The sequence below is a fragment of the Coenobita brevimanus genome, chromosome 22, assembly GCF_032717465.1.
Source record: "Coenobita brevimanus isolate Jiangsu-jjx chromosome 22, ASM3271746v2, whole genome shotgun sequence".
NCBI lineage: Eukaryota > Metazoa > Arthropoda > Malacostraca > Decapoda > Coenobitidae > Coenobita > Coenobita brevimanus.
The window spans coordinates 33994640-34020309 of NC_136975.1; the positions used below are offsets into that span (position 1 = coordinate 33994640).

Genomic DNA, 25670 nt, shown 5'->3' on the forward strand with positions numbered 1-25670 from the left:
GCAGGGACTCTCGGAGATTGGGCGTGTTTTAGGCCTTGCGGCTTCCACCGTTGGGACTGTGACCAAGAAAAAGGAGATGTGCAAGAAAATGGCCACCTCGTTCTCTGCATCTACAGGCATTACTTACTTCTACAGGTATTACTCACTGCAAAATAGGAGGGGTAAAGTTTAGGTGGGGGTCTGAGGGGGTCGTGGGACGCATCTCCCCATGTCTGTGTATATTTCAATGGGAAAATTGTTCCGGTATATGAAATTTCAATTTACGAAAGTTTTTTTTGGTCCCTATTCCTTTCGTTTATCGAGGACTTACTGTACAGAGAATAATATAAAAATAGCCTATAAGTACACTCCTGTACATAGATTTCAAATTACTGTTAACATATGAAATACTGTAAAGACTTTGGCTTACCTCCACAAATAGGGATTCTGTAGTTATTGCAGAAATATGCCTGACACAGGTAGCCATACTTGATGGTCTGTATGGCCCCCCAAACCTGTGTCAGGCCTGGGAGGGTTTATTTGCTGTCTGAGTCACCCTCCATCAGCACTAGAGGTGGCTGAGGGGTGACAGAGGGACTGGGAAGTGACAAGGATGGTGATGGGGATGGGGATGGAGATGGAGATGGTGTTGTCACAGAGGTGGATGGGAGAGAGACATCAGAGGAGGAGGCTGTAGAGGGTAGAGAGATGTCTGAGGTGGCACTGTTCTGCCTTTCCCTGCTTCGAGGTGGTGGTGGTGGCTTGAAGAAGTCTGAGATCTTGGTTTGCTGTGGCGCATACAGCTCCCTTTGAAGCCTCCTCACTGTTCTTCTCAGTTCAATCAGGTTAAGGTAGAATGGTTTCAGGTCCTCATGATCCACATCAACAATAAAGTCAATCAGCCTATCAACCTGCTCCCTGGCCTCAGAGAATTTCTGCTTGCGTGGATGCTGATCCTGCACCTCCTCCTCTTCCTCTGGATCTGGTGCAGTCACATCAGCCACAATTCCATCCTCACTTTGGATGTAGTAGCCAGGATCCCCGGTGTCAATGTCCATCCACTCCTGGATGTCCTTCATTTGCACCTCACTCTCACCTGCTCTCTCGAAGGTGACCCAACACTGCTTTGCAGTGAAGCCTTCAAAGTCTGCTGTCTTCTGCTCTTGCTTCCATCTGCCATGGCTGTCAAACAGTGCATTCCAACTTTGCATCAGTGTCCTATTAGTCACTTGGTCCCATGCCTTCCTGATGTTGAGGACTGTGTCCTGCATATTGTGTTTTCCAAGCCACAACACTTCTTTCCTCTGCTGGCCTCTCCTTCATCTGGCTCCATCTCCACCACCAAAGTGTCCTCTGGCATCAACCTTTTGAAGGCATTAACCCATTATGGTAACTGCTGTATACAGCGTGGGCTGTTCCGAGTGCGACTGCTCAATACAGCCCTGGCTGCGCAGGTGAATTTCGAATATAGTCCCATGGTGACCAAGGCCGACCCATGCAAGCATGTTTGAGCCTTCAAAACCGAAAAAGAAAACGCAAACCATACATTCCAAAAGGGAATCAGACACTTCAGTGTTCATCCACGGCTTTACCAAGTAAATATTGAGCTAATATTTCGTTACTATATACTGTACTTTGGCATGTATTCCCTCAATTCCTAAGACAAAATTTGGCCTTTGGGAAATTTCATTTTTACCCCTATGTCTGCCCACCATGGACACCTCCAAAAAACCGCCATGCGCGGTTAAGGGGTTAATGATGCCTTGGTCCATGGGTTGCAGAATGGAGGTTGTGTTGGCTGGAAGGAACATGATCTTGATCTCCCCATCAGGGGTGGTTAGGATGTCCTCTGAGGGGTGTGCTGGGGCCTGGTTCATCAGCAGGATAACCCTAACCTCCTCTGGACACACATTATGCACACTCTGCTGGAACTCCTTGACAAGGGGGACGAAGCTGTTGAAAAACCACGCCTTTGTTAGTTTGCCAGTGAACCATGGCTTTTGGTTGGCATCATAGTCCACTGGCAAACTGTCCATGATGGGTCTCATAGCCCTGGGCTGCTTAGCATTCACCACCACCATAGGCCTGAGCCTGAGAGAGGCATCAGCATTAGCACACACCCTGACACCCTATCCTTGCTGAGTTTATGACCAGACACATGGAACCTGGTCTTTTCAGCTTGTGTGGAGGTAGGCAGTGCCTTCCAGAAAAGGCCAGTTTCATCTGCATTATAAAATTGCCAATCCTGTAGGCCTTCCAGCACTTTCTATCTATCTATCTATCTATTGCCAGACGCCTCAATCCCGTTTGGGGTGGCCACAAACAAATCGCCTCCAAGTCGCCCTGTCCCCCGCCATTTCTCTGCCCTGCTCCCAACTCACACTCCCCTCTCTCATGTACCTCTCCACCCCATCCCTCCATCTTATCCTCGGCCTCCCCCTCCCTCTTCCCCCCTCCACCTCACTCACATACACTCTCTTCGTCAATCTTTCACCCTCCATCCTCTCCACATGGCCAAACCACCTCAATGTGTTCCTCATAACGCTTCCTATCACATACACACCACAACGCTCCTTTATATCCTCATTCGTCAGCCTGTCTCTCCATGTGACTCCACAGGCTCCTCTTAAATAACTCTTTTCCACTGCTCTCACTCTTGACTTGTGTCCTTCCAACAACGTCCAAGCTTCACTTCCGTACATTAGAGTTGGTATCACAATACTGTCATGTAGTAACTTTTTCACTTCCATGCTCACTTCCCTGTTTCTTATCACTGCTTTCAAAGAACCAACAGCCTTTCTTCCCTGCTTTAATTTTCTTAATTTCTTCAATAAATGGTTTAGCACCATCATAATCAGCACTGCTCCTTTCACCCAAAACTTTCTTATGGCCTGGGTTATGCTGCCTTGAAAATGCAGAAATCCAACCATCACTAGCATTAAAATCATTAATTTCTAGCTTCTCAGCAAACTTTTTAGCTGCATTTCTTATCTCAGGGCCCCTTACAGGCATGCCCTGAGTCCGCTGTTGCCTATACCAAGTGTACACTGCTTGGTGTGACCGTATTTTTTTTATTTTTTTATTTTTTTTTTTTTCCCAGAGATTTCTTTTCTAACAGCTTTGATAGCTCAATAACACTACCCACTTCTGAATGTCCCTTCAGCTTTTTCAGTTCTTCCCTGCTCTTATGCATCTCATACACTTTTTTTTTTTTTTTTTTTTTTTTTTTACCCCATAGTCCTTCACAATTGTAGCACAAGCCGCACCACACTCAAGTTTTTTATTTTTTCCAGCTTCTTAGCAAGGCTTAGCCTCACTCTTTTCTGGTTGTCTTGTACTTTAGGCATGGTTTCACTAGGGTTTCACTGCATAAATAGCCTAGAATGTAAAGAAATCCACAAGAGCACCAAGTTGTTGGTGGGACAAAGGACGCGGGCAGACTGGGCTGGGCTCCTGCCAAAACAAAGCAGGGCGCTACATTTAGTGGAATTGTTTCCGCTATACTGTACCTAGCATAAGAAAACGGATTTTTTTTTTCCCGCTACATCGAGCATTCCGCTAAATTGCTCTCCGTTAAATTGAGCATGTACTCTTCTTTGCTAGGGCTAGATTGGCTTTAAGTTCACTCAACTGTTTTCTCATACTGTGCACAGTCAAGTCTGGCATATTATACATTTTGCATATTTCAGAGTTACAAGCACCCTTCTCCATTTTTACCACAATTTTATTTTCAAACCGTCATACTTGCGTTTTTTCACTCCCTTGCATTAGTCACATTTGGCTTTCCCCTTATCGCTTGCTGTTCCGAGCTCATGCCTTCTTACACAGTTTCCACTATCACCCAGTCCATCTTCAGCAGCACTTGAAGCACAAGGTGACATATTTCTGTCAATTACAGTACGGGTCAAGGACTCGAGTGTAACACCCAACTTGCAGACACACTAAACATGTGTGGCAAACAGGCCAAAATTGAGTGTTGGCACTGGCGTCGTGGTGGTGAGAATCTGAAACTTGTGCTGGTGCAAAAGTGCATTTTTTAGTCGTGAATGTGCAATCTCGGTAATATTTGATGGATGCCACAAAAGTGCGATTTCGCCAATCTGGATGCCGCAAAATTTGGTGCCTTACTGTACCAGAAAAGTTGTGTTGGAGTGTATAAAAAAGGCTCGAATATGCAGTCGCTTATTCACTACACTCATTTCAGTGAACTTTGCATAAAATTGTCATCACTCCAACGTCATTGCTGAGCTTTAACAGTAGTTGAGCACTAGAATGGTGTTAGTCATGAAGAAATGCTATGAAAAGACCATGCCATAGAGCTGCAATATTGTCTTTTTCAGCCACTGATCTACTTGAAATACCAGTTAGTTGCCTAGGTTGAAAATCTGGGCTAAGTTAAGGTGAAGAGAATACAGTTTTGTGTTGGAGGAGGGTTAGCACTTTGAAAATTCATGATATTGTGTGGAAATAAGGCACAGATCATGAAAGTGTGGGACCAGTCGTCCATTTCTCATATAAACACTTCGTGCAAACTGCTGAGTGGGGTGTGTCACTACTACTCCAGGGACAGAAGGTACCATGTCTCAACCAGCAGATCAGTTGCTCTTCAGGATCCATAAAATATGACATGAACGTGTATGGTAGAGCAGCCCACCAGTGTCGTGCATGTGCAGGATGACCTCAACAGGACAAAAATACGTACATATATATACATGAAAGAGTGCTCATAGGCATCATGATTTGGGGCATAGCGACAAACTTTTGTTCCCAGACCGTTGCAGTGCCTCTGATTCCACTGTACTGTTCACTCTGTACTTCATATGAAAACATGTCTGCTAGTGAGGAAATAATGTTCTGGTGATGATGTGATAAGGCAGGATGGATGTACTGTACTATACCTAAACAGCTTTGGCCCTTTGAAAAGTCTTGTCCAGTTGTCAGTCTCTGAAGCTGTTTACCTCTATAGTGTTGAACTTTCTCCCCCCCCCCCCTTTTTTTTTTTTTTTTTTTTTTCTCCACTACCATTCACTTGATGTAGTGCTGCCTACTTCCTCCACCTTTATGATTCTATCTTTTGTCTGCTGTCCTCTCCTCCTACTTATCCCTTTCTTCCTGTCACTTTTTATTACTCTTCTTTCCACTTAGGTAGCTCTACACTGAGTGACAAGCTTATTGGTTTCCTGTAGCCCAGGAACCATTTACAGTGCTTGGTGGTAACCATATAACCAGATAATGGGGTGGCATGGAGCCTGCTATAGTTCCCCTTCCTACTGAATGGAGTACCACAAATGCGGCGTTCATTCAGGAGCCAAACCACCACAGTTTTCCCTGTGTTGCAAGGCACTGTAAACCACAAGTAAACACCAGTTCAGTGCACAGGACTGCTCTGCAGAGGTGATTGCTTTTGTGTGGTTGATGAGTCTGCTTGGCCAGACAGACTGGGGTTCAACAACAACAACCACCACCATGTGCAGTAATTGACCATAAGTACATCATACTTAATCAAGGACAAAATCACATGAAGAGATTATGAGACTCAGTAGCAAATGGAGTGCCAATATGTGTATGGAAGAACTATACTGTAAATGTGATCTCCAGAATTAAGAACACAGATATCCCATTCCTCATCAAGATTGCCGGCAGATTTACTCATGCATTAGAGATTCCATCTCCGTACATGTCACAGGAAAATTAACTGACGAGGCTTTATGCCTCTTGTGTTTTCTAGTAAATAATGGCATCCTTATCAGAGACTTAAATGTGTTGTTGTATCACATACCTAAACCATTTATTCTCCTTGAAGACAAGATTTCACCCCAGTGAAGAGATATTTTCATTAGTGGATAAGGACACATGCTGGCATCATTGTAGAGGCATGGGATCTGTGTGAAAATCCATACAGTTTGGCATACAAAATGGCACTCCATTAATTGTTAACTAATGCATGTATTGCCTGATCTTATATTTTGATGTCATTTTAAACTCTATGAGAAAGAATTAACTGATTTTTTTTTTTTTTTCCCCTTCCGGTAGCTTTATTTTTCTGCAGATGTATTTTAAAGGATATTTATGTGGGACGCCAGTAGGTGAACGACCTTTCTTGCTGCCCACTCACCTACCAGAGATCCAGCGTGCCATGTGGGTGCTGGATTTGATTCAGCCTCAAGAAACGCACAAAATTGGAGTACTTTATGTTGGTCGCAACCAGACCACAGAGCGAGAAATCCTTAGCAACTCTTATGGTTCACTTAGGTACCAGATATTTCTTCAGGTAAATGTTTTTTTATTTATTATTGTAATATATGAGACCTGTCAGAATGTAGCACCTTACAGTAATATCCATAATAACTAATTTCCCCTCGTGAACCACCCTGTGGCCTCAGGTGATGTGATGCAGTCAGCAGGGGGGGGGGGGAACGATGAACTAACATCAGCAGTAAGCACTATCCTGTCATGGACATGTCCGTGATACCTCCTTAGGGTTGATATCTCGAGGCATTGCGTAGTGCTCCTGTGGCACTTATTGATCTTCATGTGTTTGTATTTTGCTGAATGCCATAGTGGACTGGCCACCTTGGGCAGGCAGTCCTTGGATTTTGACCCCATTACCCTTTTGTGCCAGTGTGAGGTTCAGCTGGCTGTTAACACTGGAAGTCCAGAGTATCCTTGGATTCATTGTGAGTTGCTTGTTTTGAAGCCCTTTCCCTTTTTCAAGTGTCCTTCCACTAGGCACATGATTGCTTGTTCTTGTTAGCTTGATCTCTTATCCTTGTCTCATTTCCTCCTTTTTCCCCTTTGTTTCCTCCTGCTTTCCAGTTTCCTCAGCTCTCAGAGCCTTTTTCTGCCTTCCCATGATATTTTTCTCCCATTTTGTTTGTTCCTTTGAGGTTTTTTAGCTTTAGATCTGGGTTCTGTCCCCTCTCATGCATGATTCACCACTCTAGGAGGAAAATATTTGTAGGGCTCGGAGATAGAAGGCTTTATCTTAAACCCACCCATTGATCAGTGACATCCCACTGTAGGTAATCGTCTGTCGAAACCCAGGCACGTCATGGCCCATTTTATTAGTACCCTTTTCCATTCAGCACGATTTTGGTCCCACTTTCCTACTCGAGTTTTTACTTCTGATAACTCTACCCATATACATATTGGACAACCTTGGGGACTTTACATATCCTAGTCTCACTTGCTCTATCACTGATGTAAAACCACTCACCTTGGCACCCACCTACCTTTATCCGTACATCACTGCAGTATAAAACTCTTAGCAGCTTTCAGCAGTCCATGCACACTTACATAAGTGAAAGATTTTTGCTGTAAAAAGTGTAAGACCCATTAGCAGTTTGTAAGACCCACGAATAGATCTGAACAAGGATCTCATGTCCTGCTTAAGATCAGTTATTTATCAATATTGTTAATATACTTTTACAATACTGTATGCTTATTATGTAAATATTTTTCATCCTTTGGTTAGGGTGAGAAAACTTGGATCCCATCCAACTCTTCCTAGATTATAGAGAATATACCCTATAATGCTTGTGTTCCCTATGTGTCAGCAAGTGGGTTGGCAGAGCGTTAGTGCCCCTTCCTGTAAAACAACATACTCAAAGACAAATTACTTTCCCATTCATGGTTATGGTGTTCATTTCTTTTCGTTTTTAAAGGCACTAACATGCTTGCACGGACTGGCCCTGGTCACCTAAAGGCGGCTTTCCATGCTGCTCGATCTCTGGCAGCCTCTCTGTTCAGTCCCTTATCCTTGAGGACACACTCAATGACCTCGACCTAGGTATTTTTCAGTCTGCCTCTTGCAACCCTACCCCTAATGTTAACACCTCTCACTTTCTGCACCCTATTGCCATCCTCCATCCTCTCCACAAGCCCAAACCACCTCAGTCTACCTCTCATCACATCAGTACATTCCAGTCCCATCCTACCTCTTAATTCTTCCATCATAAGCCTACCCCCCCCCCCCAGCCCTCACACTCAAGGATGCACTGCACATCCACCTAATCATCGTCATTTCTGTACATTTGAGCTTGCAAATATCCTCTTCCTTTACTGCCCAGGTCTCTCTGCCATACAGCATTAAACCCCTAACACATGCTGCATACAAAGATCCTTTCACGGAGGGAGAGCCCTCTACGTGTCAGGAAAGGCAACAGCTCCCTGAACTTCATCCAACCACTCCTCACTGTATTCACAGAGCTAGCTCCAGCTCCGCCTCCAGTGCATAACGTCTCGCAAATTACTAAGCTCTTCAACACACTTGAGAGACTCCCCAGCAAGATAAGTCCGTTATGTCTGACAATCTGCACATGGTCTCCCCAACACAGTGTACTCATGAAATCAGCATTATCTTGCAGTCTACCTCTAATACCAACATCTCTTATGCACCCACTTCAGAAACACTGCACAAGATGGAATTACTTCCCACATGCTTCTGGCAAACTACACATGGCCACTATACCTCGTCTTTGACAGTACTACCACCAGCCCTAGATACCATCACCTTTGTTTTAACTGCATATACTTTCAGGCTCGTGTGTCCCATACTATTTCTCCACATCCTAAATCTATCCTCTGCCTCCCTTTCATTTTCAGCAGTCAGCTCCAAATCATTGGCATAGAACATCTTATACAGGAGTCCATTTCTGAAGTCACGTGAGAGGGCTTTAAGTACCATGATAAACAACAAGGTGCTCTTTCACTTACAACCAGACGAAGCACATCATTAACAACCTCAAGCACTCATCTGCCTGTGGACCAGACAACATAAGCAACATTCACCTTAAACACCTAGGACCACAAGGCATACAAGCACTCACCAACATATCAAACTACAGCTATTCACACAACATAATACCCAACATCTGGAAGCATGGCAATATCATCACTATCCCTAAACCCAACAAAGACCCCACGTTACCCTCCTAACATTGCCCCATCACACTCCTCTGCACCCCCTCTAAAGTCACTGAACGACTGATACTACAACTAGTCACACCTCACATTCCCCTAGCCCAGTCACAACATGGCTTTAGGCCACTACACTCCACAAACACCCTTCTTACAGACCTTACACAGAGAGTTTTCGATGGCTTGAATTCAGCTAGGCCACCACACAGAACACTCCTAGTCACACTAGACATTAGCAAAGCTTTTGATGCCATCCCCTGCCACAACCTCACAAACAAAATACTCAACACAAACATGCACAATAACACAAAAAGATGGCTGGCAAACTACTTAGCAGGCAGATGTGCACACGTAACATTTGCCCGTCAGTCTTCTAACATCAGAAACTTCACAAACGGCATCCCCCAAGGATCTGTTTTGTCCCCTACATCTTTAATATATACATGCATGACATACCCACACCCCACACACCACAGATACATATAGCTTCCTGTGCAGATGATATAACACTTACATGTACACACTAAAACACAAACACTTCTGCACACATCATTCAACCTTACCTCAACACACTACACGAATGGTTCACCACAAACAGGCTCAAAATAGCCCCAGCCAAATCTACAGTGACTCTTCTCACAAATTGGACGGCAGAACACAGTCACATCCCACACCTCACCATAAACAACACTCCCCTACCACAGACACACACACACACACAAAATCCTTGGTGTAACATACAATACATCAATGTCATTTAAACAACACATCACAAACATTAACACCAAGACTCAATGCTTTGAGGTCACATGCCCATACAACATTTGGACACAACAAAGAAACCACCACCACAGTATACAAACAATACATACGTTCAGTGATGAATTATGCAAGCCCTGCCTGGGCTTCTAACCTGGCCAAAACACACTACAACACTCTACAGTCCATACAGAACAAGGCCCTAAAAATAATCACAGGCTGCACAGCTACTACACCCTCAGACCACCTACATCAAGAAACCAAAGTCTTCAAAGTCAAGGATCACTTAGACATGAGAGGCACCCAGTTTCTTGCTGCAGCCTCCACAAACCCACAACATCCACAACAGTACATGGCAGCACATCCACCCACCGCAAGGAACATCAAAACAACACCCAGCACACGATACCATACACAAATACTGTCATCTCTTCCCCCTCCCCCACCTCAGACCAGCTTCCAGAAGCATATCGACACTCAGATCACTCGCCGCTCCATTCAGTCACTTAAAGGCAACACACAGCTGCATGCACGGCCTCCTGACATCCACCCTTCTGAATCCTATCTTCCTCGTGAGGACAGGGTCCACCTGGCCAGTCTGAGATGTGGGCACCATCCAGCCCTCTTAAGCTACCAGAAGAGGCTGGATGACTCCATCGCTGATGCCTGTCCAGGATGCAACACAGCACCCCATACTATTAAGCACATTATGGAAGACTGCATTGCACACAATCACCTACGCCAACAACACAACATACACTCTTTGAGAGCTCTGTGGGAAAGCCCGGTCTTGGCCATGGCCTTCCTAAGGGACTCGGGGCTGTTCGGCCAGACTGCCTAGGGAACAACTACTACTACTACTACAACAAGGTGCTATAGATAGATAGATAGATAGACATAGTACTTGATTACTCCTTTTCTTAATTCCCAGATTTTGCATAGGGGCAAGGCACTAAATGCTTTCTGAGTCCTTGTAAACCTCCTCCTGCAGGTGGTCTTCATAGCTATTAGGGTGCTGCATTCCTGCTATCTATTTAGAGCCCTAGAAATTTAGAGGCCTCATGCTGCCCTCTTGGATGTCCTGTCCTTCTTACTCACTTTCACCCTTCTTCATTCATCTACTCCAGATGTTCTTAAAATAATGCCTTGATACCTCCAGGGGGTATTGAAATCAGTTCTTGGGTGTATCCAGGAAGGGATTCTGGGGGGGATGGAGAACAATTTTGTGTGTGTAAACTACAAATAAATGGCAGCCATAGTTATACACTTTTCTGTTTTTATAGGAATTGAAAGTGAAAGGAGTTATGATATTAAGAGGGTTTAAGGTTGACGTGGAGTTTAACCTGGGGGAATTGGGTCTGAAAAGTATGAGGTCTTCTCAGAAGGAATCCAACCATAAGCTCTAAAGAAAATAAATAGCTAACCTGTTGAGCTAGGACACTAATCTCCCCTCAAAGTAGGCCCCTTCCGATTTGACACACGTAGCCCTGCGTTCTTTCCACTACCTGAAAAATTTTTTAGAGTTGGTTTTCAGTATCTCCTGCAGGTCCTTCGTCACATTCATGGTCTTTTGTCACATCTCAGATCAGGAACCCTACAATGGAGTTTTGAGCTTGGGGAATAGACAAATGTCACACGGAGCCATGTCCGGTGAGCAGGGAGCCAGCCAGACCTGCGGGATGTTGTCCTTGGCCAAAAATTCCTGAATCAGTTGAGAAGAATGGGCAAGGGCATTGTCATGGTGCAGCTTTCAATTTGCCGCTTCTAAAGGTCTGGTCTTTTCCTCCAGAGTGAGTTACAAAGACAACTGATAATGTTGGGGTAGTAATGTTTGTTGACAGTCTGACCTTCTGGTGTGTATTCGTGATGCACAAGTCAGAAGGGGCTTACTTTGAGGGGGGGTTAGTGTTGTAGCTCAACAGATTAGCTATTTATTTTTTTTAGAGTCTAAGGTCTGATACTTTCAGAACACCCCTTTTATAAGAACCATTGATCTACTCACACCCTCTTGTGGACTTGCAGTCATGTACTGTAGATATGAACAGACACCTGAGGATCGACAACACAAAAGTATTAACCCCTAAAAGATGGGCATCGGAATGTTTTGACATGCTTAGGACGGGCATAATCAGCAGGTGTGATATGGTGGGGGTTTGTGGTGGGTGGTGGGGGGGTGAGGGGTGAGAGGGATGGGTTGTGTGATGGTGAGGGGGATTAGGTGGTTTGGGGAGGTGGGGGTAGGGTAGGGGTGGGGAAGATAGGTGGGGGTTAAGGGGGGCTGGGTGATTTGGGAGGTGGGGGTGGGTGTGGCAAGATGGGGGGTGGGTGTTGGGGGTAGGGTAGGGGTGGGGGGGATGGGTGGGAGTGGGAAGTAGGGGGTGGGCAGTGGTGGGGGTGGTAGTGGGGGTTGGAGGGATGGGCAGATTAAGGTGTGTGGGGGAAGGTAAGGGGATAGGGGGTTTGGGGTGGAGGGGATAGGGGGTGGGGGATAAGTGATGGGGGAGGGTAGGGGGTTTGGGGTGGAGGGGATAGTGGGTGGGGGATAAGTGATGGGGGAGGTTAGGGGGTAGGGGATGGGGGTGGAAGGTTGTGGGGGATGGTGAGGGAGTGGGGGGGGGTGTTTGGGGGGATGGTGGGTTGTGGATGGCATAGGGGTGGGAAGTGCAGGGTTGGGGAGGGTGTGGGTGGTGGGAGGGTGAGGCTTAGGTGGTAGGGTGTGGTGGGAGGGCAGTGGCAGAAGTGGGGGGGCTGTGGGGGTTTGGGAGGGAACATCAGGGGGGTTGGGGTGGGGGTGGGTGATGTGTGGGTGTGGTGGCAAGGGGGTAGGGAGGGTAGGTTTGGGGGATGGGGAGGCTTGATCACATATGAGGACACTGGTCTTTTTGGCCCTAGTACCCTCATACAGCATATGTGGACACCTGTCTTTTAGGGGTTATATAACACCCATAGCAGACAACCTTCAGGCGATATATGGAGGATGTCTATGCTAGGTAAGTGCCTACTTCTGGTATTAGTTCATTCATGATCTGCTGAGCAAGTTACATCACCAGATGTCACAGGGTTACCTGGTATGGAAAAATAGCCAGTAGGGTCTCTAAAATGCTACATTCCCTAGGCTCATGGTTTGTTTGTTTGTATATATGTTTGCTTTTCCCCTGCTTATAAGTATACTTACAATAATCTCTCAATTATCCGGTGTAATTCAGCCAACCCTTCCTTCCCCCTGAATATTGCAAAAATTGCCAAATATCGCGTCAGTACCCCCAGTCAGTTATCCATTCGGCATTGAGCCAGGTAATACATCACCACCCTAGCTGTTTGCCTCGACCCTCTGTCCTAAAAACGTTCCAACATCTGAGTCTATCTGTCTATCTATTGCCAGACACCTTAATCCCATAAGGGCTGGCCACAATCAAATCGCCTCCATGACGCCCTATCCCCCGCCATTTTGCTGCCCTGCTCCCAGCCCATACCCCCCTCTCTCATATACCTCTCCACTTCATCCCTCCATCTCATCCTTGGCCTTTCCCTGCCTCTCCCCCCCTCCACCTCACTCACTTACACTCTCCTGGTCAGTCTCGCACTCTCCATCTTCTCCAAATGCCCAAACCACCTCAGTGTGTTTCTCCTAATGCTTCCTGTCACATCCACATCCACACCACAACATCCCTTCACACCCTCATTTGTCACTCTGTCTCTCCAGGTGACTCCACATGCTCCTCTCAAATAACTCGTTTCCACTACTCTCACTCTTGACTTGTGTCCCTCCAACAAGGTGCAAGCTTCACTTCCATACATTACAGTTGGTATCACAATACTGTCATATAGTAACTTTTTCACTTCCATGCTAACTTCCCTGTTTCTTATCACAGCGCTCATGGAACCAGCAACCTTTTTTCCTTGTTGTACCCTTTCAGCCACTTCACCCTCCAAACTTCCATCCTTCCTCATCACGCTACCCAAGTACCTAAACGCACTTACATTTTCCATTTCTTCCTCAACCAACCTCACTGTACATTCACTAACTTCACTTCTCTCAGAGACCATAACTTTACTCTTCCCTACATTCACCTTTAGATTCCATTTCTTACACACTTTCCAAAACTCATCCACCAAGCCCTGCAGCTCCCCTTTGTCTTGACTTAACAACACAGTATCATCTGCAAGCAACAGTACAGGGAGTTTCCAAACACTGCCCCTTCTTATTAGGGCCACTCGAACATCCACTGCCCTACCTTGTATCTCTTTTATAACCCCATCCATATACAGATTGAACAACCATGAAGACATGACACATCCCTGTTTCAATCCAACCTTCAAATAGAAAAATTCACTCACTTCACTATCCACACGCACTGCAGCCCTAGCACCCTCATACATACTCTTCACAGCATTCAGCATCTCATCTACTCCATGTATTCTTAATACTTTCCTCAATCCTTGTCTATCTACCCTGCCATATGCTTTCTCCAAATCCATGAAGGCTACGTACAGCTTCTTTCCCTTCTCTGGAAACTTTTCCACTGAAGATCTAAGAATGAATATCTGATCTACACAACCTCTTTCCTTCCTAAAACCTGCCTGTTCTTCTCCAACTAAATCCTCTGTTATTTCCCTAACTATGTCAATAAGTATCCTACCATATACTTTTCCTAATACAATAAGAAGACAAATGCCACTATGTTTACCACACACTTCTTTTTCCCCTTTTCCTTTGTACAAGGGAATAATTATACCTGACTTCTAATCCTCCGGGACTCTACCTTCCTTCCAGACCAATCTGCATATCTTCCACATCCATTCTACTACTATCTCTCCCTGATGCTTCAGCATTTCACCACACACTCCATCAATTCCTGGGGCTTTCCTCATTTTGACTTTCTTCATTGCTTCCACAACTTCCATCCTACTGATTTCTTCCTCTCTTCTCACATCCCTCCTCCTTCCAGCCATTCCCCAACCACTTATACTCACATTACTTTCATTCTCTTTGTTCAACAATTCCTTAAAGCGTTCTCTCCATCTACTCACTTTTTCTCCCTTCTCCACTAGTAATCTACCATTTTTATCTTTCACTCCCCAACTGACTTCATTACCACCTGTTTAACTCTCTTTACCTCTTTCCAGAACATTTTCTTACATTCCCTCCACTTTACATTCAGATTCCTTCCAAATTCCTCATCCACCCTCTTCTTACTGTCTCATACAAATCTTTTCACCTCTCTCTTCCTCTCTACATACAACTCTGTCTTCCGTCTCTCAACTTCTTCCACGTCCCTGCTTCTCATCCACTCACTCTATGCTGTCTTCTTTTGTGCCACAGCCTGTCTCACCTCTTCATTCTACCATGCTGTTCCTTGCACCCCCTTTCGTCTTCTCTTCACCCCACACACTACCTCACATGCTGCACAGATTTCTTTAGTGAATATCTTGTGCACACCTTCCACGTCCCCCATCTGCTCCAATCCATATTTAACTAGGCGTTCTTCCACTTCTCTCTTATATTCTGCCTTTTTCTCAACGTCTTGTAACCTTTCCTCCCTTCTTACACATACTGTTCCTCCTGTCCTGCCGTTCTTCTATTTCTCCATTTCACTTGAACCTTGATTCTCACCACCATCAAGTGGTGGTCAGAAAGTCCACTCCCCCAACCACTGTATGCTCTTGCATCCATTACACACCTTCGCATCCTTTCATCCACACATAAGTAATCAATCATTGCCATCCGTTCATTCAGTTCACCACCCACCCTTCTCAACACTTGCCATGTATACCTATGGATCATTTTGTGCCTGAAGAGGGTATTGGCTATCACCAACCCCCTCTCAGCATAAATGTCCACTAAAGCACTACCATTCTCATCTGTCTCAACAGACACACCCCACTCACCAACTTCTTTATCCACCTTCACACTCCCTACTTTATCATTCATATCGCCGATCAAAAACACTCTCTCGTTCCTTTCAAACTTTTCCATGCATGCTTCCACATTTGTCCAGAACTCTTCTCTCATGAGTAAAAGACTAAAATCAAGCATAAAATACAGTACAAAAATATTGACACAGTACATATACAGTAGTACATTAATCTGTCTATCTATCTACGGTAATTACTTGATTATCAAGCGTAATAGAGCCATCAGTGTATCCAGATACAGGCGGAATCTGGATACGGAGCAATATCGTACCTACCTATACCCTACCCATAACAAACCTATATGTACAGTCCCCCACCTAACTGTGGCAGTGTTCTTAGGCCTTTTAGCTACAGTACAGTACTGTATTTAAACATCAGATCACACATGGGAATATCCAGTATAATGCTAGACACTAAAAAAACAATGGATAAACAGCAAAAATCCATAAATACCCTACCTATATGTACAGTAGAATGGATGTGGAAGATGTGCAGGTTGGCCTGGGAGGAAGTTAGTCCCAGAGGATAGGAAGTCAGGTATAATTATTCCCCTGTACAAAGAAAAAGGGGAAAAAGAAGTGTGTGGTAATCACAGGGGCATTTGTCTCCCTAGTGTAATAGGAAAAGTATATGGTAGGATACTATTGACAGAGTTAGGGAAATAACAGAGGATTTAGTTGGAGATGAACAGGGAGGTTTTAGGAAGGGAAGAGGTTGTGAAGATCAGATATTCATTCTTAGATCTTTAGTGGTAAAGTTTCTAGAGAAGGGATAGAAGTTGTATGCGGCTTTCATGGTTTTGGAGAAAGCATATGACATGGTGGATAGACAAGGATTGTGGAAAGTATTAAGAATATATGGAGTAGATGGAAAGTTGGTGAATGCTGTGAGGAGTATGTATGAGGGGGCTAAATCTGTCGTGTGGGTGGATAGTGAACTGAGTGAATTTTTCTACTTGAAGGTTGGGTTGAAACAGGGATGTGTCATGTCTCCATGGTTGTTCAATCTGTATATGGATGGGGTTATAAAAGAGATACAAGGTAGGGCAATGGATGTTGGGGTGGCCCTAATGAGAGAGGGCAGTGTTTGGAAACACCCTGTACTATTGTTTGCAGATGATACTGTGTTGTTAAGTGAAGATGAAGGGGAGCTGCAAATCTTGGTGGTTGAGTTTGGGAGAGTGTGCAAGAAATGGAATCTTAAGGTGAATGTAGGGAAGGGTAAAGTTATGGTCTTTGAGAGAAATGAAGTCACTGAATGTACAGTAAGGCTGGATGGTGAGGAATTGGAAAATGTGAGTACGTTTAAGTACTTGGGTAGTGTGATGAGTAAGGATGGAAGTTTGGAGTGTGAAGTGGTTGAAAGGGTTCAACAAGGAAGTAAGGTTACTGGTTCCTTGAAAGCAGTGATAAGAAACAGGGAAGTGAGCATGGAAGTGAAAAAGTTACTTCATGACAGTATTGTGATACCAACTCTAACGTATGGAAGTGAAGCTTGGACCTTGTTGGAGGGACACAAGTCAAGAGCGAGAGCAGGGGAAATGAGGTATTTGAGAGGAGCATGTGGAGTTACATGGAGAGACAGATTGATAAATGAGGATGTGAAGGAGCGTTGTGGTGTGGATGTGAATGTGATAGAAACAGTTAGGAGAAACATGCTGAGGTGGTTTGGCCATTTGAAGAGGATGGGGAGTGAGAGACAGTTGAGGAGAGTGTATGTGAGTGAGGTGGAGGGGGAGGCCAAGGATGATATGGAGGGATGGAATGGAGAGGTATATGAGGGAGGGGAGTTTGAGCTGGGAGCAGGGCAGTGAAATGGCAGGGGACAGGGTGACGTGGAGGCGATTTGTTTGTGGCCACCCCGTCTGGGATTAAGGCTTCTGGCAATAGATTGAGATAGATAGATGTCCAGTATCCCTCCAGATTTTGTCAGTGTTCTTCAGTTTTTCAGCTATGTAGACATCAAAACACACATGGGAATGCCCAGTATAATGCAGACAATAAGAAAATGCATAAAAAATAAAAATCCACAAATACCCTATGTATATATACAGTAACCATCCTGATTGTAGCTGTCTTCTTTGGTCTTTCAGCTATACGGACATCAAAACACACATGGGAATATTTGGTATAATACAAGACACTAAGAAAACAGTGCATAAACCACAAAAATCAACCAAAAAATAAAAAAATGAAAATAAAGGTTGTAAAAACAATTTTAACCATCTTGGGAAGTTTAAGTTTTCAATTTATTTTGAGGAATCATACACAGAGCTGAGAACCAAACTATGGCTGCTTCTGTATGCTCAAAGAAAAACATTTCCATGGCCAAATTTTCCCCCTGGAAATTGATTATATTGATATAATTTGTATACCGTCATCTTCACTGGTGTTTATACTGTAAGGTAAGCTAATAAGAATACACAAAACTGATGGGTAAAAAATGCAGAAATGCAATGAGAATAAACTTATTCAAGGGTACAAAATAGCCTCAAATAACTTCCCAGCATCCGAGCTCAAAATTTTGCCTACACAGTGCATGAGCTGAGCATATGTCTAGATGCAGAAATTCTCGGGCTTTCTCATGGTGTTTTCATAATATTAGTACGACTAATAGTATTCAGTTAAATTGCTAAAAACTAAAAAAAACTCACTGGTGACGATGCAGGGAGGTAAGTGGTGGGAGCTGGGAGGCAGACAGCGCACTAAGCTGGGGTAGGGGAGGGAGGGTGGGGGGACGGAGAGGGAGATACGCCTGCCAGTGCTGAGCTTGGAGGAGGATGGAGGAGGGATGAGTTAGGGTGAGGAGCAAGGGTGTTGTGGGGAGTTAGACCTTTCTGTGAGGAGCCAGATGGCCATATTTGCCCAGGTTGTGGGTTGTGGTCTGTATTACCAGCATACGGCTGTTAGCATCCGAGTGATCTGGGCTGCTGGGGGATTTTGACCATTTGGTAGGGAGCCGGACATCCATTTTACTCATCTTGTGGGCTGCTGTCTGTATCACTAGCATGCGACCGTCAATGATTGAGTGATCCGGACTGCTAGGGAACTTTGATCATTCAGTAGGGAGTCAGACAGACTTTTGCTCATCTTGTGGGTTACAGACCTGTATTACTTGAGCACTGGCGGGACTTTCCGAGTGATCCGGCCTGCCAGGGTACTTGACCATTTGGTATGCAGCTGGACAGCCAGTTTCCTCTCCTTGTGGGTTACGTGCTTATATTAGTGACCGAGTGATAGGGGTGGGTAGGGGACTTTGACCATTTGGTAGGGAACTGGACAGCCATTTTTGCTTAGCTTGTGGGTTCTGTCTATTACCCGCACATGCTGGGAGGGGTTAGGCAGCCACCCAACTGATCTTTTGATTTTGTAGGCCTCCCAGCTGCTGATGTAGTAACTGTTACATTCGGATATGGACAAATAAATCCGGGTAAGGATTTAATGGAGCCGAAGCCTAAAGTCCAGATACAGAGCATTCTGGATATGGAGCATCCGGATTATCAAGTGACTACTGTATATTTATTGCCAGACGCCTCAATCCCACAAAGAGTGGCCACAAACAAATTGCTTTCATGTTGCTCAGTCACCCGGCATTTCACTGCCCTCACCTTAGCCCCTCCCCCCCCTCCCACACACATACACATCTTTCTCATATGCCTCTCTACTCCATCCCTTCATCTCATCCTTGGCCTTCTCCCCCCCCCCCCTCCTTCTCACTCAAATACAGTGCCCTCACACAGTGAACGTATTCAGAGTAAACGATTCACCTACTGAACGAGCAGGGGGTAATCAGGTCCACAAAACCACAATGAATGAGTGACCGAACGAAATCGGGGAAAAGAGTAGGCCATAACTGCCATCTCCCATATTGAACGACCCCCCCCCCCCTCCCCAGTAGACGCACAAAAGGTCAGATCTGATCAACCTGTTGAGCAGAATCCAATGGAGGATGAAGATTTGCCTCGGTCGAAGATCAGTAAAATTCTTGTGGTAGTGGATGTTCTGAGAGAAGAGGTCAAGGCAAATGAAACAAGCTACCTTAGGACACAGGAAGTGCTCAGTGGAGTAGAAATCACTTTTCATTATTACATTGAAAAGCACAAGTCAACATAAGAAAACAAACACTCATCACATGCTACTACCGAACTCAAGGACAACAGGAGTCAGTTGCCTCTACATTGTCTGCTACACTTCCTGGGGAAGACGATGATGATGTGATGTCAGTGGTGTCGTCTTTGGACTTTGAAGGTTTTATGGGAGAGGTGAATGAGGTAGGGGCCTGTGGGGAAGTGGTTCAGTTAAGTGATGAGGGCGGGACTGGTGACGGGAACGAGGGAGTGGAAGGTGATGTGGAGCCATCTGCTCCACTTAAGGTAAATAACCATGTGTTTTATAATTTATATATCTGTACTGTATGTATAGATAGATAGATAGATAGACTGTATGTGTTTGAGATGTGCCCTTAGCACATCTCTATGGCTCAAAAAATGGACTTTGAGGAAGCAGTGCTGCTAATATGCTATTTTTCCCTTAAGATACGTTGTTCATAGTGAACGAATTCGCAATGAACAAGCTCGTCTGCCGCCCATAAACTCGTTCACTGTGCGAGGGCAATGTACACTCTCCTCGTTAATCTCTTGCTCTCCATCTCCTCCACATGGCCAAACCACCTCAATGAATATCTCCTGACACTTTCTATCACATCCACATCCACACCACAATGCTCCTTCACTTCCTCATTTGTCAGTCTGTCTCTCCATATAACCCCACAAGCTCCTTTCGGATAACTCATTTCCACTGCCCTCACTCTTGACTTGTGTCCATCCTACAAGGTCCAAACTTCACTTCCATATGTTAGAGCTGGTATCACATTACTATCATGCAGCAACTTCTTTACTTCCATGATCACTTCCCCATTTCTTCTCACTGCTTTCAAAGAACCAGCAACCTTTCTTCCTTGTTGTACTATTTCAAGCACTTCATCCTTCAAACTTACATCCTTACTCAACACACCACCCAGGTACTTAAATGCACTTACATTTTCCGTTCCCTTATCATCCAACCTCACTGTACATTCACTGACATCATTTCTCCCAAAATACCACAACTTTACACACCCATACATTCACCTTTAGATTCCATTTCTTACACACATATCCAAACTCATTCACCAAGCCTTGCAGTTCCCCTTCGTCTTCATTTAACAATACGGTATCATCTGCAAGCAACAGTGCAGGAAGTTTTCAAACCCTGCCCTCTCTCATTATGGCCACTCCAACATCCACTGCCCTACCTTGTATCTTTTATAACCCCATCCATATACAGATTGAACAACCATGGAGATGTGGCATCCCTGTTTCAATCCAGCAGATAGAAAAATTCATTTAGTTCACTATCCACATGCACTGCAGCCTTGGCACCTTGATACATACTCTTCACAACATTCAGCAACTTCCCATTTACTCCCTACATTCTTAATATTTTCCACATTCCTTGTCTATTCACCCTGTCATATGCTTTTCCCAAATCCATGAAGGCTTCATACAACTCCTTCCCTTCTCTAGAAACTTTTCCACTAAAGACCTAAGGATGAATATTTGCTCCACACAACTGAATGGTCAGAGTCGCCTGGCACGCCACATTAGTCATACACTACCTGAGGTGGTGATCTACTGGTCATCCGCCGTTGCCGTCACGTACTAACCCTTGCCTGGGCAAATGAAAGTGAACCTTATAGACAGATGTCAGTTTGGTACATATGGCTTCCTCTGTGCTCGAAAGCAATCGTTGGATGTGATATGGCAGCGCTGTACTGTACTGCTTGCCAACGAACAGAAGCCCGCACCTCAGTTCCTGCCTTTCTGCCCCTCGTGCGTGGTAGCTCTCGCAACAATGGCTGTGACTGCGGTTGCTTTTGTGGTGGTTCCTTCCTGTCTTCAGGTCGTCGCCCTGCTCTGCTGTATTCTTGTGTGTGTGTGATGATAGCCCCACCACTGCCTGAGAAGCAGAAGAGGAAGGTTCTGAGTGTGAAGAAGTGTGAAATATTGGGCAAGGTTGGTGTGGGCTGGACCACAGGACGCATTCTTTGTGAATATGATCTAGCCTGTTCAACATTGTTCAACATCAAGAAGTCACACAACAAGCTTACGCAGTACGGACAGGACTTTAGCAAAAGCACACATTGCGGTGAAAGGAAGGTAATGGCTCAGGCCTGGCACGCCAATATCGACTGGTCGACATTGGTGTGGTTTCGTCACCAACGTCGTGCCAGGGTGCTAGTGTGTTGGACCGAGGCGAAGGCTGCTGCTGACAAGTTTGCACATCTGTACAACGTGTAGGACTTCAAGGCATCCGAGTGATGGCTCTTTCGCTTCAAGCTACGCCATGGACTTACCGGGACTAAGGTACATGGCAAGGCCTTGGACACAGCAGCAGAAGAAGTAGATTCGTTTGGCCAGAAAATGCAGTGCCTGATGAAGGATGAGGGCCTTCCCTTTGGTCAAGTCTATAATGCTGATGAAACTGGTCTGTTCTACTGCTTCTTGCCTCCCCACACCCTGGCTGAAGAAAGGAAGAAGTCTGTGCCTGGTCAGAAGTTGTCCAAACAACGTTTCTCTGTTTTGTACCGTTCCAGTGCTAACGGGACTCACCGCCTCAAACCTGTTGTTGTTGTGCTTGCAAAACAACCACGTTATCTTTGTGGGTTGATGGATAGCCTGCCTGTTGTGTGGCGCCATTCTGTAAAAGCCCGGTTTACCACTAACATCTTCAGAGATTGGTTCCACAGACATTTTGTCAAGGAGGTTATCTGTTATCAAACGGAGGTCCTTAGAATCACTCGCGACCAGGTGAAGGCACTCCTGCTCCTGGACAATGCTCCTGCACATCTGTCTGAGAAGGGTTTGGTTGCTTTTGAGGGGCGGATTAGGTGCATGTTTCTGTCACCTAATATGACTGCTCTGATTCAACCAATGGACAAGGATGTTATCATGGCTGCCAAGAGACTGTATTGCTGGAGGTTCCTGAACGAGGTGATGGTGGTGCTGGAGGATGAGGACGCTGTGGAGGACACACGTGGGGAGCAGACCTTGCAGAATCTTCAGATACAACCTGAAGTCTGCCGAGTTCACATGGGTGAACGCATTGAAGGAAGTCTCTGTCAAAACCCATGAAAGCGGTTGGTCTTGTCTCCTGCAGGGAATCAGTGCCAAGCACGACCGAGTGGTTTGACGTGGATGATTTACACAGTCTCCTCAGACAAGCAGGAGAGCAGGTGGGCGTCAATGACGTGTGGTATTGGTTGGACAACGACGGCGGTGATCCTGATTACCAGACCATGTCTGATGAGGGGATCACCGCTGCTGCCTCTGTGGGCACGGAAGAGGACAGCGGGACCAACGAGAATGAGGTCCTTGGCTCGCGGCCCTCCACAGATCCTTCAGTCTCTCATCCCATTGTCTTCTGTGGTTACCTGCAGGGGGTGCTGGAGTATGCCCAGCACCCGCACTGTTACTCAACTTGGTGCTGCTCCGCCTGGCAATGGAGCTGTGGGCAGTCCGGGACGCAGTTATCCTCCGGCAGAATCGTCAGTCCTACCATCAGGCCAGGACCGACTTGTTCTTCAGGCCTGCGACCCGCACGAGTGCCAGTCCATTCTCACCACCACCACCACCACCAGCTCATTTCCTGCCTTCACCTTCGGACTCACAACTGAACGCATTGACAGCCATTGAGTCTCCGTTAGACGTAAGTTTGCGGCTGTCTTAAGAATCCTGAGGTGGATGGGCCACCATTATCGCACTGCACATCACCGGTCATTGCCCAGGTCCAGCAGGTTGAGGATGACGAGGAGGAGTTTTTTTACCTCTATTAGGCACTAGTGTTTGCCACTGGACCACACGGGACAACCTGCTGGAGGTGGCGGGTTACAAAGCCTGGCGGTGGTTCACTGGGTGGTAAGTACCCCAGCCGAATGTTTTTCAACAAGCAGCTTTAGGTTTCTTTTGTAATTTCCTTGGTGCTAAATTTTATTTAGGATATTCCTGTGTGTGTTTTGAGGTCACAATATGAGAGAATGACCCGAAAACAGTGCCAAAAATAGAAGAGGTACATACAGTAGTGTTTAGGTAGGGTGGTTTTGGTTTTCAGTGTTTTTTTTGCATGGTTTTCTTGGTGTTGAAAATTATCTAGGATATCTTATGTATATTTTGATGCCCAAATATGCCACAATGACCCGAAAAAACTATCAAAATAGGATAGGTACTTTACGTACAGTAGTGGTTAGGTAGGGAGTTTTTTGGTTTTCAGTGTTTTTTTTGCTTGATTTTCTTGGTGTTGAAAATTATTTAGGATATTCCTATGTATATTTTGATGCCAGAGTGTACCAGAATGACCGGAAAACACCTCCAAAATAAGGAGGGGTACTGTACCTACAGTAGTGTATAGGTAGGGTGTTTTTTGGTTTGCATGGTTTTCTTGCTGTTTACCATTACTTTTGATATGCCTATGTGTGTTTTGATGTCTAAATATGCCAGAATGACCAGAAAACACTGCCATAGTAAGCATAGGTACGATACAAATAAGTTAGGTGTAGGTTGGAGGTGGGTCTAGGTAGGGTCTGGGTGTGGTAGGGGAATATTGTCCATTATCTGGATGTTGCCACTACTTGGATATGCCTTTGGCTGTATTACATCCCGATAAATGAGGGATTATTGTACTGCTGAAAAATGCATAGTACCGCTGATTGCTTCCAGTTTCTGTGTCGGTTGTTGCTTACAGTCTGTCCTTGCCTAACATGATTTAATTACTTCCGCACCCCTACCATGCTAGAGAAATTTCGTGTTACAGGATCTCCTGAAACCCCCTATTTCCTTCTGTACCCCTGCCCACAGTCCACTATTTTCCCCCTTGTGGTGCAAAATTTTTTTATACCCTCCAATTTTAACCTTGTAGAAAGCATTAATATGGTTCAAAAAATTTAAAAAAAGAGTATTATTACAGTTAAAAGCCACATTTTATTACCTTATGGGAGAATAAGAGAAGACACACTATGCTGGAGAGGAGGTAGAGAGGAGAACACTGGTTAAAATCCTTCAAAGTCAAGAGAAGTTATAACACTTCTCAGCAGGCAGAGTGGGGAGGCAGGCAGGAGCAGGGAGTGTCCTGATTGGCTAGGTAGCTCAGAAGCAAGAATGCTGAAGCATGATTGGCTGGGAAGTAGATGACCCCCTTTGGCAAGGCAACGCTCCTATGATTCATCTCGTCTGGTTCAAATAACTGTTAACTTCATCAGTTGCCGTGTTTGAACCGATAGTGCCTCCGGAAAATTGTACCGTGTTAGGCCATTTTCATGTTAGTGAAAACCATGTTAGACGGTACTTTCACTGGATATTGTTTTAATAGAGCCGAGCAGCAAGTGCTGGATATTGGGATAGCCCGGATATTGTGACAATGGATAATTGAGAGATTTTAGTATGTGCATGGCATTGCCCCACTCAGTTGTGCAGACAAATATCGTCAGTTCAGATGTAGCTCGAGGACACAGACCTCAATCATAGTTATCATTATAGTTTTCAGAAAACAGTTCTCTTCAGAATGTCCAAATACTGTAATTGAGTAGCTTAAATTTAATATACAGCATATAACATCGTTGCAACATAATCTGTAATGTTCTTTTTCTTGTGCTTTTCCTTTCAGGGACTGGGATCTGTGGTAGAACTTGAATCAGTGTCAGAGGATGTGTTCTTGGGCGGACTGGACACCAAGGGCGCAGATGGCAAGCTGGTCTATATTTGGCACGATGATGTCATGCAAGTATGTCAGTGTTGGCTGCAGACAAAAGATTCAATGTTGGAAATTGGGTCACTATGAAGGGAGAGAATGAGAGAGGGTTTTTTTTTTTTGGTTAGATACAGAGCAGTACCGCAGTGTGTACCCCCCTGGGGGTAGGGGGGTTTCAAGAATACTCCCCCAATATCCCTACTTGTCGTATGAGGCAGCTAGAAGGATTGGTGGTGGGTTAGTGCCCCACCCTGTAAGAAGAACTAACTAAACAAGCAAATAAAGTGCCTCAGACCAAGATAGACCATACATTGACGA

At 45.1% G+C, this 25670-nt stretch overlaps 1 protein-coding gene across 1 annotated transcript in view; it reads left to right on the top strand.

The window, feature by feature from the left end:
* gig (TSC complex subunit tuberin) overlaps positions 1-25670 on the top strand; it is a 686003-nt gene that overhangs the window by 602424 nt on the left and 57909 nt on the right. The window contains exons 25-26 of the mRNA XM_080266862.1: positions 6013-6250; positions 25269-25385. Of these exons, the coding sequence (XP_080122988.1) occupies positions 6013-6250; positions 25269-25385 (355 nt within the window). The remainder of the gene's footprint in view (positions 1-6012; positions 6251-25268; positions 25386-25670) is intronic.